Source organism: Dermacentor variabilis, chromosome 3, assembly GCF_050947875.1.
Source record: "Dermacentor variabilis isolate Ectoservices chromosome 3, ASM5094787v1, whole genome shotgun sequence".
Lineage (NCBI taxonomy): Eukaryota > Metazoa > Arthropoda > Arachnida > Ixodida > Ixodidae > Dermacentor > Dermacentor variabilis.
This window is the reverse complement of record NC_134570.1, coordinates 13,778,852-13,793,865: the sequence shown is the minus strand read 5'-3', so window position 1 is coordinate 13,793,865 and position 15,014 is coordinate 13,778,852. Positions and strand designations below refer to the sequence as shown.

The 15,014-nt window shown below is 46.8% G+C and overlaps 1 protein-coding gene across 4 annotated transcripts in view; it reads right to left on the bottom strand.

Moving 5' to 3' along the window:
* Vps11 (vacuolar protein sorting 11) overlaps positions 1-15,014 on the bottom strand; it is a 133,864-nt gene that overhangs the window by 58,167 nt on the left and 60,683 nt on the right. For all 4 annotated transcript variants that reach the window (XM_075684227.1, XM_075684226.1, XM_075684228.1 and 1 more), the window contains 2 exons: positions 10,230-10,308; positions 9,779-9,925 (listed from right to left, as the gene is read on the bottom strand). In XM_075684227.1, coding sequence (XP_075540342.1) covers positions 9,779-9,925; positions 10,230-10,308 — 226 coding nt within the window. The remainder of the gene's footprint in view (positions 1-9,778; positions 9,926-10,229; positions 10,309-15,014) is intronic.

The window sequence follows — 15,014 nt, the reverse complement described above, 5'->3', positions numbered from 1 at the left end:
TATTAACTGGAGGGAAATCTGGCACCACTGTTTATGCAAGCAAATTTCCCACTTAACACTGTGCCCCCATGGGAACGCTCGAGCATATGAACATATGAGGCTTCTCTCAAACATGGCTTAATACACAGTCTTTTCTGTACAAATACTTTCATAAAATGAAATCATCATACAAAATATTTTTTGTGCCCATACTGCATCATTTTTTTAAATCACATTTAATTCAACAAGTGAAGTAAACAAAAACAGATCATTAAAACTGATGCACAGTGAGTGCAGACATCATAGCTTTGTTTTTCTTCCAAATTCAGCATTACAACTATACTGTGCACACTTGACATAATTGCAAAACCAGAATGAGCTCTCATGATTTAATTTATTTACATAGTAATGAAAAAAAATTGGCAATTCATACACCACATTAGTAAAGAATGAACCATGTCACAGACGGAATGCTGCTAGTCAGACTCATCTTCACTGTCTTGGCTCTCTGAGAAAAATGCCAATCTAAAGCCTGACAGCACCCCAGTTTTCCCTCTAGGCAATTATTAGAAATTCTACAGTTAGGGAGGGGTTCAAACATATTAATGCATGCATGAGCTAAACAGGCAAGGGGAGAGAGGAGATGATACAAAATGAAGCACTATCTTTTCCTGTATCACATGCAGCACAATTTGGCGACAAATACATACCTGCCAGCATGAGAACTTCCAAAATTTGTAAAACTCCCACACCCATGACACCAAGGAGGCTGGGGAGGGGGATAACATGCATATTCTTTAAAGCCAGCCCAAGCAAATGCCTGTTATGGCATACATATGCATATTTCTATTAATGATCATTCATCTTTAGATGCAGTACACCTGTATTTCTGCCAGTTTTGTGCTGTCGCTGTTCACCGATGTAAGGACTGCAAAGGCTTGAGTCAGATCCACATGTGAACGCTCTGGAGCACATCGCACATCATCATCAGAGTTAGAGTCGCTGGCTACGCCTGCTGCAGTGTCATGACGTGTGCCTCACACGTGGCGATACCCAAACAACTCTCTGGGATCTGCTGCTTCGATCCTCGCTTCTGTCAAGCACAGAATGTGTGCTTCCATTAGGTTGATGTCATGCATAATGTCTTGTCGATGTTTTGGCAGAGATCGCATGTCACTACCATGGGTGCTTCACTTGCCAGTTCACTACATACCTTGGTCATGGAATGTATACGATGTTTGCTCAACCTTTGGAACTCGTTGGTCAATGGTTTGTCACGATTCTCCTTGCCATGGTTGAATTTGAAGTTTACCAGCAAAGGTTGTGGGTTAATTAACTATATCTTAATTAACTGTGCCTTAATTAACTGCACCTTATTACCTTGCCTTAATTAACACCAAAGGTCACAGGTTTGGCTCCCACTAAAGGTTGTGCATTTGAGTGCTTTAATTAACTCTGTCTTAATTAACTGCACTTTAATTAACTTCACCTTAATTAACACCAGACATAGTGGGTTTGACTCTTGATCTTCACAATGTCAATTGGAATCCAATTTGGAGATATGGCTGGTTCACCTATATCTCCATGTTGGGCCGTGGGTTCAAGCACCTTAACACCAAAAGTCATAGGTTCGACTCCAACCAAAGGTCGTGGGTTCGACTCTCAACCTTCACAACTTCAATTGGAATTTAACTTGAAGATATGGCCAGTTAGCCCGTAATGTTACATAGTAATTTGTGCTGCTATAGAAAGCCACTGTAAGGAGAAGAGGAAAATGATGCGACACTGACACCGATCACTGATACTGTTCTGCCTTGTGGTTTTGAGCTAAGCATTCTTCCTGTATATATATCCCATGTAAATATTTTTCCCACTAATATTTGGTGGAGGTGCAGGGTAAACTCGCCACAAACCGAATCTGGATCTCCACAGCGGACTGCTCTAGTGCCATGGCTAGCACCACAAGTTGTCCTCTGCTACCCACTGGACCCGGGAACCTTCACCAGTGTCGATGACATCAACATTGAAGAATGGTTGGCGTGGTATGAATGCATCAGCAACCACAACAGGTGGGATGCGACACTTCTGCTGGCTAATGTTATATTTTTCTTGCAAGGAACCATGAAGGTATGGTTTGAGACGCTTTAATCCAACATTATGACTTGGGACACATGCAAAGAGATGCTGCCCTATCTTTTCGGAAAGCCTGTTGAACGCCATTTAGCAGCCAAGAAAGAGCTCACCTCTCGTGCCCAAACATCCATGGAATCATACGTCTCGTACATTCCGAACATTGACTTTTTGTCGAAAAGCAAATAAAGCCATGTCGGATTAAGATAAAGAGGGCAACATTTTAAAAGGCATCACAGACGATGCATTCAACCTAGAGCTGTGCAACAGTTGAGTCCATCACAACAGAGTGCCAGCAGTTCGAACAAGCTAAGATCAAACATATCGCACAGACTTCGATCGGCTTCCCAATACAGTTGCCATCCCCTCCTGCGACGACTTATCAACATCAACAGCCTGCATCACTGAGTTTGACGCAAGCCATCCGTTGCAAGCTAGTGGCCATGGCTCCAAGCACTCCAGTCCACAGGTACACGATGGCTTAACCATCTCACTCATTCAAACCGTCGTCCGCAAAGAGATTGCAAATATGAACATTCAGCCAACCGTTCGTAAGTGCTCTGACCCTGCCGCTCCTGTCATTGCTGCTACTGTTGCACTGAGACCAAATTCAAGCCAATGTTACAGGAACCCAGTGGAGTGGCAAACACCGGACAACAGACCTATTTGTTTCGTGTGCTCTCAGGTCTGCCACATCTCCCGCCACTGCCGCAGCTGCTGCTCCTCCTCAGCCCTACTACATGCTGACCGCCACTTTGAACGTGAACCTTGACCACTGGCACCTCTCGCTGAGCACTGCAATGCTAACCTAAACAGATGGAGGAACACTACCAGCCATTCGCCCTCCCCCCAATGCTGCCAGTTCCATTTGCCTCCATCTCGACGGTACCCTTCCACACCTTATTCTGGCCGCTTCTTAAGAAACTAAACAATGCAGGTCCCGGAGGCGAGGCTGCATTGACGACCTGGACTGCAAAACCTTTCTTGACCCTTGCTCCCAGACCTAACCTAATCACAGTTTTTGTTGACGAAGTGCCCGCTACAGCTCTCATTGATACTGGGGCTCAAGTGTCAGTAATGCACTCGGATCTTCGTTGTGGCCTCTGGAAAATTCTGACAATTGCTGAGTTACCTGCTGTTCGAGTAGCCAACGGCAGCACCACAGCCGTGATGGGAATGTGTACAGCCTGCATAACCACTGCCGGTCACCCAACATCCATTCTCTTCACTGTGCTCGTCAAGTGCCCTCATGAACTGACTCTTGAAATACACATCTTGACAGTCCACTCTGCCCCTAATGATTGTTCAACCAGTGCTCTCCACCTCGAACTGCTTAAGTACTCTGCTGACACTGCTGCAGACCAATCGCGACCTCGGTGTGTTGAATTTGTCCAGCTGCAACCTGTTGCTGCGACCTATGTCCAAATGTCTCCTTTTCCACTTCTTTGCGATGGCCAATACGTGGTATTCCCCCTCTATGACGTTCTTTCGACATAACAAATAGCACTCCTCCATGCTGTTGTCACAGTTACCTGCAATTGTGCGTGGCTCCCCATCCTGAACTTTGGGTCCACTCCGCAGGTTCTTGCTCAAGGTGTCATAGTCACCATGCTGTATCCATTGAATGGCTTCGCAGTTTCTGCGTTAACACCAGATCTACCTACCGTCTGACTCTGCTGAATCTTTGGCACCACCCAGCTCTGGTCAAGACCAGAGCTGGGTGGTGCCAAAATTGCCAAAATGCCAAAATGATAGCTGCCGACCTGTGTCCTCACTATATGTCCTACCACTATCTGATTTCAGCAGTCGTCTGCTAGGTTGAACCAACGCTGTCAACCATTCTAACCACACCGGCAAGACTCCTCCTATCTACGGATGGCCTAATTGCGTGTCAACAGCTGAATGCCAGGTTATACAAACAGAAATGGACAGAATGCTCTCTAAAAACATCATCGAGCCTTCCTGCAGTCCATGGGCATTACCCATCATTCTGGTCAAAAAGAAGGACAATACCTGGAGATCCTGCATCGATTTTTATGATCTGAACAAGATTATGAAAAAGGATGCGTATCCTCTTCCGCATATCAATGATGTGCTGGATTGCTTACATGGTGCCAGTTATTTCTCTTCGATCAATTTACGTTCAGGCTACTTGCAAACTGCTGTCGATGAAAAGGATCATGAAAGGACTGCATTTGTCACCCCAGATGGCCTCTACTAATTTAAAGTCATGCCTTTCGGACTATGTAATGCCCCTGCTATGTTAAAATGTATGGCGGACTCTCTTCTACGTGGTTTTAAATGGTCCACATGCCTCTGTTACCTTGTTGACATAATTTTTTTTTCCCCAGCGTTCAAGAGCCATCTCCATCGACCCTCAGCCATTCTTGACGTCTTTCAACGAGTCGGCCTACAGCTCAATCCTGGCAAATGCCGTTTTGGCTGTCATCAAATACAAGTTGTTGGACACTTGGTTGACGCTACTGGTATCCAGGCTGACTCTGACAAATAATATGTGCTGTCAACTAATTTCCACCTCCTCGTTCGTCCGCTGATGTCCGAAGTTTCCTTGGGCTGCGTTCATACTTTCGAAGTTTCATTAAGAATTTCGCTGACATTGCTCATCCTCTCACCAATCTCCTCAAAAAGGACATTAGCTTTGTTGGGAACGTGAACAGGCTGAATCATTTTCAGCGCTCACTGCTGCCCTCATAAATCCACCCACTTTGGGCCATTTTGATCCATCTATCTACATGGAAGTTCGCACTGATGCAAGTAGCCACAGAATTGGCACTATCTTGTCCCAACATCAACAGGATGCAAATCACGTAACTGCTTACGCTAGCTGCCTTCTTTCAGCCTCACAGCGGAATTATTCAATAACCGAATGCGAGTGCATTGCTCTCATTTGGGCCATTGCTAATCTCCGCCCTTACCTGTTCGTCAGACCTTTTTCTGTCATTACAGATCACCACAATTTATGTTGGCTGTCCTCACTCAAGGACCCTACAGGCTGTCTTGGATGCTGCGCTTTACGTTTACAAGAGTACACCTTCTCCGTGTCCTATAAATCTGTGCAGGATGCCGACTGCCTCTCCTGCTATCTGGTCGATCCGCCCCATGCCGAAGAACTTGAAGCCAATGCTTGTGTTTTGATGATTACTGACTTCCTCAACGTTGCCATCGAACAGCATCCCGACCCATCTTCACGATCCCTTATCGAGTGCCTCACCTCGGAAAAGCACAACCATTCCCTCCACCTGTTCCTGCTACTAGATGACACCTCACACCGGCACAACATGCAAGCCGATGGCGGTGAACTGCTCCTTGTTGTTCCCCAGCAACTACACTCCACTATTCTCGAGCAGGGTGTCTCCCGCACTTATGATCGTGTTTGCAGATGCTTCTGGCCTGCGCTATAACGCCCCGTTCGACTTTATGTTGCAGCTTGCAAGCTCTGTCAATGCTGCAAGAAGCCTTTTTTGCTTCCTGCTCGGTACTTCCAGTCAACAGATGTCCCAAGTAAACCTTTTTGCCATGTCAGCTTGGAGCTCCTTGGCCCTTTTCCAACGACATACTATGGTAACAAATGGCTCAGCGTCGCAACAGACCATGCCATGCATTATGCCATTACACGAGCGCTTCCACCTAGCTGTGCAACTGATGTCGGGGATTTCCTACTTCACGAAGTGATCCTGCACCATGGCGTGCCTCGTCAGCTACTCACTGATAGGGGCTTTTGCTTTCTTTCAAAAGTTGTCGACGACCTTCTACGCTCTTGCTGTTCTCACAAATTCACCATGGCTTACCATCCTCAGAAAAATGGACTTACTGAGTGCCTCAACCGCACTCACACACATGCTCTCCATGTACGCCTCCAATGACAACACACAGGGTTTGGGACTGCACTTTGGCATTTGTTAAATTTGCCGACAATTCATCATGCCAAGATGTTATTGGCTACTCTCCCTTTCATCTGCTGTATGGCCGCAACCCACTCCTGCCTCTTGACTCTCTGCTCCCTCCCGATGCCGACTCCACTATTTTCTAACCTCCCGATGCCATTGTTCGCGCAGCCATGGCACATTGCATTGCCCGTGATCGACTTGAGACGTCTCAGACAACCCAGAAGCTCTTCTATGACCGTCACCATCGAGATGTTAGCTTCAGCCATAGGACGCTTGTCCTGCTCTGGCCGCCTTCAGATCATGTTGGCCTGTGCCAGAAACTGCTGCCATGCTACGTTGGGCCCTACCGGGTCCTGTGCCAAGTGAGTGAACTAATATATGAAATCTCACCATTGACTCCAAAGTCTTCCTCTGGTCCACCAGTGACTGACATCGTACATGTTTCCTGACTGAAGCCTTATAATTCAAACACTGATTTAACACACTAAAATGCACTGCAACGGTGCTTCTGCCACCGGCAGTTAATGTTACGTAGTAGTCTGTGCCGCTATAGAAAGCCATTGTGAGGAGAAAAGGAAGAGGATGTGATGCGAACATCGAGCAGTGGTATCGCTCTGCCCTGTTGTTTCAAGCTACACACTCTCTCTCTCTCTCTCTCTCTCTCTCTCTATATATATATATATATATATATATATATATATATATATATATATATATATATATATATATATATATATATATATATATATATATATATATATATATATATATATATATATATATATATATACGCTGTAAATATTTTTCCCTGTAATAATATATCTAAGTGGGTTCGACTCCTGCCAAAGGTTGGGGGTTCAACCCCCACCAGAGGTCGTGGGTTCAACTCTCAACTTTCACAACGTCAATTGGAATCCAATTTGGAGATACGGCCAGTTCGCCCATACCTCCAAGTGGATTTGACTCCCATCAAAGGTTGTAGGTTCAATAAAGGGTTAACTGCTGTCACAACAAGCTCTGAAGATACCATAGTAGTGGCAAAGAATAACTTTCCAAAATTCTTGGGAAAGGTTACGGCAGTCGTTTTCCGATTTGGTGAACAGCACTGTGTGACCACTTGAAAAGGCAGAAAGGATAATTTTGAATGTGCCCATAGGATTTGTCAAGCAGGGGAACCTTAAAAGAATAGAACACATTACAGTCAAAAGCACTTATAACAATATTCAAGTGCCACAAAAATTCCACTGTTATAACCGAAAATTGTTATGACCGGGTTGCATGAAAAAATCAAAATAAGGGGATCATAGACCTGATGTGAGAAAACTATAATGGTGGGGAGGCCAGTGCCCCTCCCCCCCACCTTCCTCCATCCGGCTGCTGATTGTGTTCACTCGTCTAACTCCTTCCTGGGCGCTCCGATTGCGTATAACAAGCCGTGGCTGTCAGCGTTAAAGACTGGCACTGCTATAAAAACTGCAAAGAAGGGTCACGAGTGGCAAGCGACATGCAAGCACCGCCGAGGCATTGCTTTGGTGGCTCCAAAAGAGGCCTTTTAAATACTGCGAGAAAGCTGCCCCAGCAGCCTGTCAGCTTGAGAAATCCAGAATAAACGATGAGGCGAGATCGCCACAAGCATCTCGCCATGTACTTCTCATTGGTTTGCACGAAAAAAACCCTATGTCTATCAGCCTTGCATGCTTTACGCAAAGCTTGCCGACATCCTCCTCCAAGGCATCCATATGCTTCACACTGTGCAGTGGAAGGTTCCTCGCAAAAACGAAGACCCGGAGGAACTGAATCATCTGCCGGGCCTCCTGTGAGGACAACGTTGATGCAGCCTACCCTACCGTGTCATCATGGGTGTCGTCGCCATCGCTATCTGATGGAAGCACTTTCGTGACAATTGCCTCATTGGTTAGAAGCACTTAGTTTCCAAATCTATAGCCGTGCGCTTTATTTTTATCGGCAATGTTGTGCATTACCAATGATCAGCGGGCGCATCAGCCATCTTCCGTTTCAGCGGCAAGTCAAACCAATTGTTGGTCAAACAAGGGTGAGAAACCGCATGGCCAGGAACGATTTGTACACAACCAACAAAGACAAACGCGAGTGATTAAGCTGTTTGCAGAACTGCACTGAAGGAGGAGCCAGCGAGCAACATGCGAGCAATCTGCGACCAGCATAGTTGGCACAGTCCATTCGTGTCTCAAAGGGTGGGGTGGCTTATAGGTATGGGTGCAGCACGTTCGTATTGAAGGGGTGGAAGGGCGACAGGAGAGAGGCACGTGGAGATGGCTGGAAAATGAGCGTGCAGCGGCTGTTGACGCAGCAGCCTATCATGAAGGCCTCAAATTTTTCTTTTTCTTTTTCAAGGATTTCGCATTTCACTACCTTTTGGCTCAGACACCCAGCAGCCACATTTCATAGTTATAACCGATAATGCGGCATCAGGGCATTGTAGTAAGCAGGTTATTTCACCACGGAAAACATAGAATGGCTGGTGGTGCAGCAGCTTCGCATTGTTATAACCGATACATTCTTAAAACGGGTATCATTATAAGTGAGTTCAACTGTATGTGGCTTGTATCGTGAAAGTCATGGGTCAGTCTGCAATCTGAAAACTTTCTAAGTGTCGTTTGGCAACAAGGCTGCAAAAACACACCAGTAGAAAGCTTTTCTTTTCTATCTTTTTTTTTAAAATAGCAATTATATGCACGCTCAAAGCATATTCCCACCCTTGGCACTGCGGCAGCCCCCATGCTGTCATAATATTGATGGCGCATGCATTGCCCGTATGTGGAGAGTCAGGATAACTCCGAAGTTGCAAAACCCAAACAGTGCATTTAGCTGCAAAAACAACGAAGCCAACTGGACCCACCAACACACTCAACTCAATCGACTCTGCAGCGGAGTTAGGACAGTGTTTCGCTTTTCCACTGCTGGCGTGAACATAGTGCACACAAGCATTAACGCTACTGCTGTGCAGCTGTGCGCATGCTATACATGATGCCTGCACTGGTTAAAGTGGAAAGATACAGTGAATGTCATGCTAAACTATCTTGGGCAATGACAATTGCTGACAATGTTTCGTTGGTTTCAGCTCATGCACTACCGAGTTATGATGCCAGCAACACCACGGCCGACATTCCTCATCACGCCACCGTTGCAAGGCACCTGGTATCTGCCAGGGCGCCATTTCTTTTGCCCAGCAGCACTTGCCTCATTTTCTGCGTTCCACTGATGTGTCACCACCGTGCATTGTTACAATGCAGACTAAGGAGCTTCAGTGCAGCACCAAACTTTGTTATGGTTTTTAGTAATTCGTTCTTTGAATGAAACTGACTTATTTTTTTTTTTGCTATAAGCAGCATGCAAGGTTTATTACAGGAATGTGTTTAAGCCCTGAAAAGCTGCTGCAAAAAAACAAGCTATCTGTTTGCTTGCAGTTCCTTCCAACAGTGTTATTGCCACAGCATTCCAAGACTGACTAATGCAAGGCCTATAAAATCTGAACACAGCTACGGTCCTGTACCGCAACATAAAAGCAGTGCTAAACAGCTAAGCTATGAGAATGTTGAAACTCTAAAAAAGAACTACGCTAAGCTCACCGAGCAGGACAACTGAATTAATTGGGCAGTATTCAGACCTAGTCTGTGCATGCCACCATTCCTATAACAATGGAAGTGCCATTACAGCACCAATTTTGCTTCAGTTTGCATGGAACTATGCTGAAGAGGCTTGAGACAAAATAAGAGAGTCACCATGATGAAGTTGGTGAGCTTGTCATCCTCTTCAAGTTTGGTGTAGCAGTTGAGAAGGAGTGTGGTGTGATCCTCATTGGCAAAACCTCGCCGGTGCAGCTCTTGCAGGTACTCAGTCAAGTTACCAATGCGCTGAGCATCCAGGAACTGTAAAGGGTCAAACAGCAGAAAGCAGTCAGAATCAATGTTAGCACGCAAGGATGTGGATTTCATATTGATTTCCTGGGTACTCAAGCACAATTGATGCCAACACCCAGGCTATTTTCGTACATTTTAGAATTGCATGCTATGGTGAAGGCATCATCTTCTGCTTAAAGACAGAAAGAGGCGCCCTTCATGCCAATGCATAAACTGTATGTATTTTTAGTTCTGTGCACTAAATTTTAGTGGTTCGTAGAGTTCTTAGAAACAAAAAAGTTTCTAGAGCCCTCAATGCAAATGACAGCCTCACCTTGCGAATGACATACGAGGCCTCCAGCTTGCCCACGGTGCGTATATATTGCTGCACAGCCCCTTCATAGTCACCCTTGCTGCAGGATAAATTGATAAATTTTGCAGATAAGTGGCTAGAACAGTAATACCCACCAAAACCACTAAATAACATCATCTCTGTCCACTCCACTTCCGTGGCTGATAGTTTTCACCGGCACTGTGACAACGCTATTATGAAAAGTACCGGCAGCAGGAAGCGAATACTTCGTCTACCTCTCGCTTCAATGCATCTGCGAAGCTTGAGATTACGCAACCTAAACTACAAAAGGTGCAGGAAGACGAAACACATGATGCCATGCCATCTTGCACGCCCACTATCTGCACAGGCGCCAGATTACACCTAAAAGCCCCACTGACAGCCATGCACATTCATGGCTGTGCTAGGAAAACTTGCTTCCTCCTTCCTCTTCTCGTCACCCCTGCTCGATCACATTATCGTGAGCTTGCTCCTCTCCAGCCCATTCCCCTTGCTCACGCAGGAAGATGGCACAGTGCTCATCAAGCCACCATCCTTCTCGGCTCACTCTCGTGCTTTCACTCGCACTGAAGCATACAGCGAGGCGTGGGTCGTGATAGGATCTTATCGCATCTGGACTTTAAAAGGAATGTGACGTGGCTCTGCTTCGGTGGTCACTCCTGGTCACGTGCGCACTTTGAGAGTTGGATTTGCAAGCAGTCGCTTGTATTTTAACCATTTGACCATCTGCATCCACGGCAGTTTCTATTTATTGCCTCAGTATTCCTTCGCGGTAGCAGTGAAATTTCCTTATATTAAAATAGTGTATAAACACACTTCATTAAATTGAGGTTCTAAATACATGGTGTTCCATAGACAAGTTATAAAAAGTTAAATACTTCATTGTATTGAGAATATTTTTACACTAATATTCATTATTTTGAGGTGTAACTGTACTGAAATCATTCATAAACAGACTTAGATATACTGAGGTTCTAAACACATGGTGCGCTATGGACAAGAAGTTATGAAAATTTAAATACTTTGTAATGATGTTTAATTGAAGGCTAGAAACAGCAGATAGACAGCAGCCTAGCAGCAGCGAACAGCCGAGCTCTCTCGCAAATCACGGCACAGGTCGTCGTCATCGTCTCTGAGCTGCTATCCGAAACACGAGGCGCGTCTGCTCCATTACATTGGCCTTGGGTGTGAAACGGAGCCATCCTGGCAACTCAGGGAGCAGAGAAGATGAGGGGAACGAAATAAGGCTTCAGCCGGCTAACCATGCACTGCCTCGCGACCTCGACAACGAAGGTCCGGCGATGGTGTGACGGGCTCATTGGTGTAGTTCACAGGGGAGGAGGCGTCGATTCGGTACGGACCGTGGTACCGCGCAAGTAGCTTAGAAGAAAGGCCGGCGTGTGAGGCGGTATTCATAGCCAAACAAGGGAACCAGCAGAGAACGTGGGCATGGCCTGATGACTGTAGCGTCTTGTCTTCTGACGCCCCTGATCCTCACTGGTCAACAAAGGAGCCAGCTGGCGGCAATCTTCAGCGAATCAGGCGACTTCTGAAATAGTTGCGCACTCGGAAGCATCAGGTCGGTAGGACAGGATAGTATCCAGAGGACACAAAGGCTCATGCCCATACAAGAGAAAAAAAGGTTAAAAACCAGTGGTCGCCCGTGTCACGGTATTATAAGCGAAAGTAACGAACGAGATTACGGTGTCCAATTAGTGTGGTTGGACGAAACGTACATCCTCAACATGTCGCCCAGTGTTTGGTTGAAGCGCTACGTGAGACCGTTCGTTTGAGGGTGATACGCGGTCGACTTCTGGTGATTGATTCAGCACTCGCGAAGGAGGGATTGTATTGCTTTAGGAGCACTGTGGCGAAGGATGAAGCAAAGAATGAAGATCGCAACTTCACGCGCGGTTGCGGCAGGGATAGCCACAGTATCGGTGTAGCACATCAGGTGATTGACGCTAACAATAATCCAGCGGTTTCCACATCCACTGGATGGGAACAAGCCATAGAGGTCGATGCCTATGCGGTCGAACGGTCAAGCAGGGCATGGTAGCGGCTGTAATGGGCCAGTAGGGCGCAGTGGGGGAGTTTTGCTTTGCTGGCAGGCAGTCCATGAACGAATGTACTGCTGCACAAACCGATACATTGCACACCAGTAATATTGTTGACGCAGCCTTGTGAAGGTTTTTAGGATGCCGACGTGGGTGCTTTGAGGGTCAGCATAGAAGTACGCACACATATTGGAGCGCATGTGACAAGAGATAGCCAGAAGCCATTTCCGACTGTCAGGAATATAGTTGCGGCGGTAGAGGGTGTTGTCTCGCACAGCAAAGTGGGCTGCTTGACGGCGCAACGTCCGCATTGAAGGAACGATCGATGGAGCGGCAAGGTAGTCGAGCACCAGGGCGATGGGTCCTTGCGTTGCTCGGAGGGCATGTCAATAGCAGTCAGTAGCGACGGGTCTGAGGTCGGTGAAGGAACGGAAAGAGAAGCCACATCAGGTATCATCGGCGAGCGGGAGAGCGCATCAGTGTCGGAATGCCTTCAACCAGAGCGGTATACAACACGAATGTCGTATTCCTGTAGGCAAAGCGCCCAACGTCCGAAGGTGCCCGACAGGTCTTTAAAGGAGGAGAGCCAACAAAGGGTGTAATGGTCAGCGATAATGCTGAAAGGACGGCCGTAGAGATAAAGACGAAACTTGGCCAATGCCCAAATGATGGCCAAGCATTCCTTCTCTGTAACAAAGTAATTCATCTCAGCTTTCTTAAGGGTACGACTGGCATAAGCCACGACGTATTCTTCATTCGTGGCTTTCCGTTGGGCCAAGACCGCACCAAGGCCGACACCACTGGCGTCGGTGTGAACCTCTGTTGGCGCAGTTCGGTCGTAATGCCGAAGAATCGGCGGCGAAGTCAGCAACTCGCGTAACTTAACAAAGGCTTCATCGCATGCCAATGACCACGCGGAAATTCCTTTGCTCGCGGTAAGCAGCTTCGTCAAGGGTGCGATAATAAAGGCAAAGTTCCGCACGGAGTGTTGAAAATAAGAGCACAGGCCTATGAAACTTCACAGAGCCTTGATAGATGTCGGCTTCGGAAACACGGCAACTGCACGAAGCTTGTCAGGATCAGGAAGGATGCCGTCTTTCGAGACAATGTGACCCAAAGCAGTTAATTTTCGGGCAGTGGGATGGCACTTCTTGAGGTTGAGCTGTAGGCCAGCTGAAGTGAGACAGGTGAGGATGTCATGCAGAGAGGCGAGATACGTCGGAGAATCCTGTGAGAAAACAACTATGTCATCCAGGTAACATAAACAAGTCTTCCACTTGTGTCCGTAAAGGATGGTATCAATCATGCGCTCAAAGGTAGCGGGAGCATTGCAGAGCCCGAAAGGCGTAACGTTAAACTCAATCAATCATGCGCTCAAAGGTAGCAGCAGCATTGCAGAGCCGGAAAGGCATAACGTTAAACTTGCACAGGCCATCAGGAGTGATGAAAGCTGTCTTTGGGCGGTCAGCCTCAGCTATGGGAATTTGCCAATAGCCAGAGTGGAGATCTAAAGACGAGAAGTATTCGGCACCTTGCAGAAAGTATAGAACATCGTCAATCCGAGGCAGTGGGTAGACGTCTTTTCTTGTCATCCTGTTTAGGCAGCGATAATCGATACAGAATAGAATGGTGCCATCTTTCTTTCATACTAGAACAACAGGTGACGACCAAGGGCTTTGAGAAGGATGAATGACGCCGCGCTGCAGCATGTCGTCCACTTGTTTTGTGATAACAAGGTACTCTTCTGCGGAAACGCGATACACATACTGTCGCAAGGGGGCATGGGAACCGGTGTCGATAGTATGAGACACTTGTCGTGCGACCCAAGGATGGTTTGTTGCAGTCGAACTAAGAAACTAAGTCGTTCAGTAGAGCAAGAAGTTTAGTGCGATGAAACGGCGAAAAGTCTGCGGCAATGGCGTTGTCGAAAACTGCTAAGGGCGGTGTTGAGGAGACGCAAGTTATGGCGTCGAGATGTAAACAGGTGGTGCCATCAAGAACATCAAGGTCTTCAACACACGTGACAGCTTGCACAAACCCTAAGGTCTCACCGCGCAGTATGGTAACTGGATACTGGTGCGGATTACAGATGGGTATCAAAGTGGATTCAGACCTAACTGTGAGGACGGCGAACGGGAAAAATAAGTCCTTGCGGTGAGCAAGCATATCAGATGGTGTAAAAGCCACGGTTGAGTCTCGCACGGCATTACACAGTAAGGTCACAAGCACCAACGTCTCTGGAGATAGATCAGTATCATCATCAACGAAGACCTTGTGAACACTGAGGTCGGCGCCGACCAATGGGGAGTCACATAGCGGAGAAAGGGCCACTTTTGCGCGAGAACAATCAATTATGGCACTATGACATGACAGGAAGTCCCACCTGAGGATGAGATCAAGAGTATAGCAGGGCAAAACAAGATACGCAATGATGTACAAAATGTCTTGGATGACAACACGGGCTATGCATACAGTGCTGAGTGCCATGCCAGATGGAGAGGTCGTGACTTTTTTCAGCTTGCGACAAAGATTTTCGTAGATGACCAAAACGGCGGCCCCGGTATCGATAAGCTTTTGGCCGAATGCTACCTCAACATGGACTTCAATGACATTCTGTGGTGAAAATTGAGGCCTTAGAAAGTTCAATGAGCTTGCAGTTCTTGCCTCCGGAACTGCGCTAGTAGGTTTCCCTCGGCAGTAGGTGGCCGAC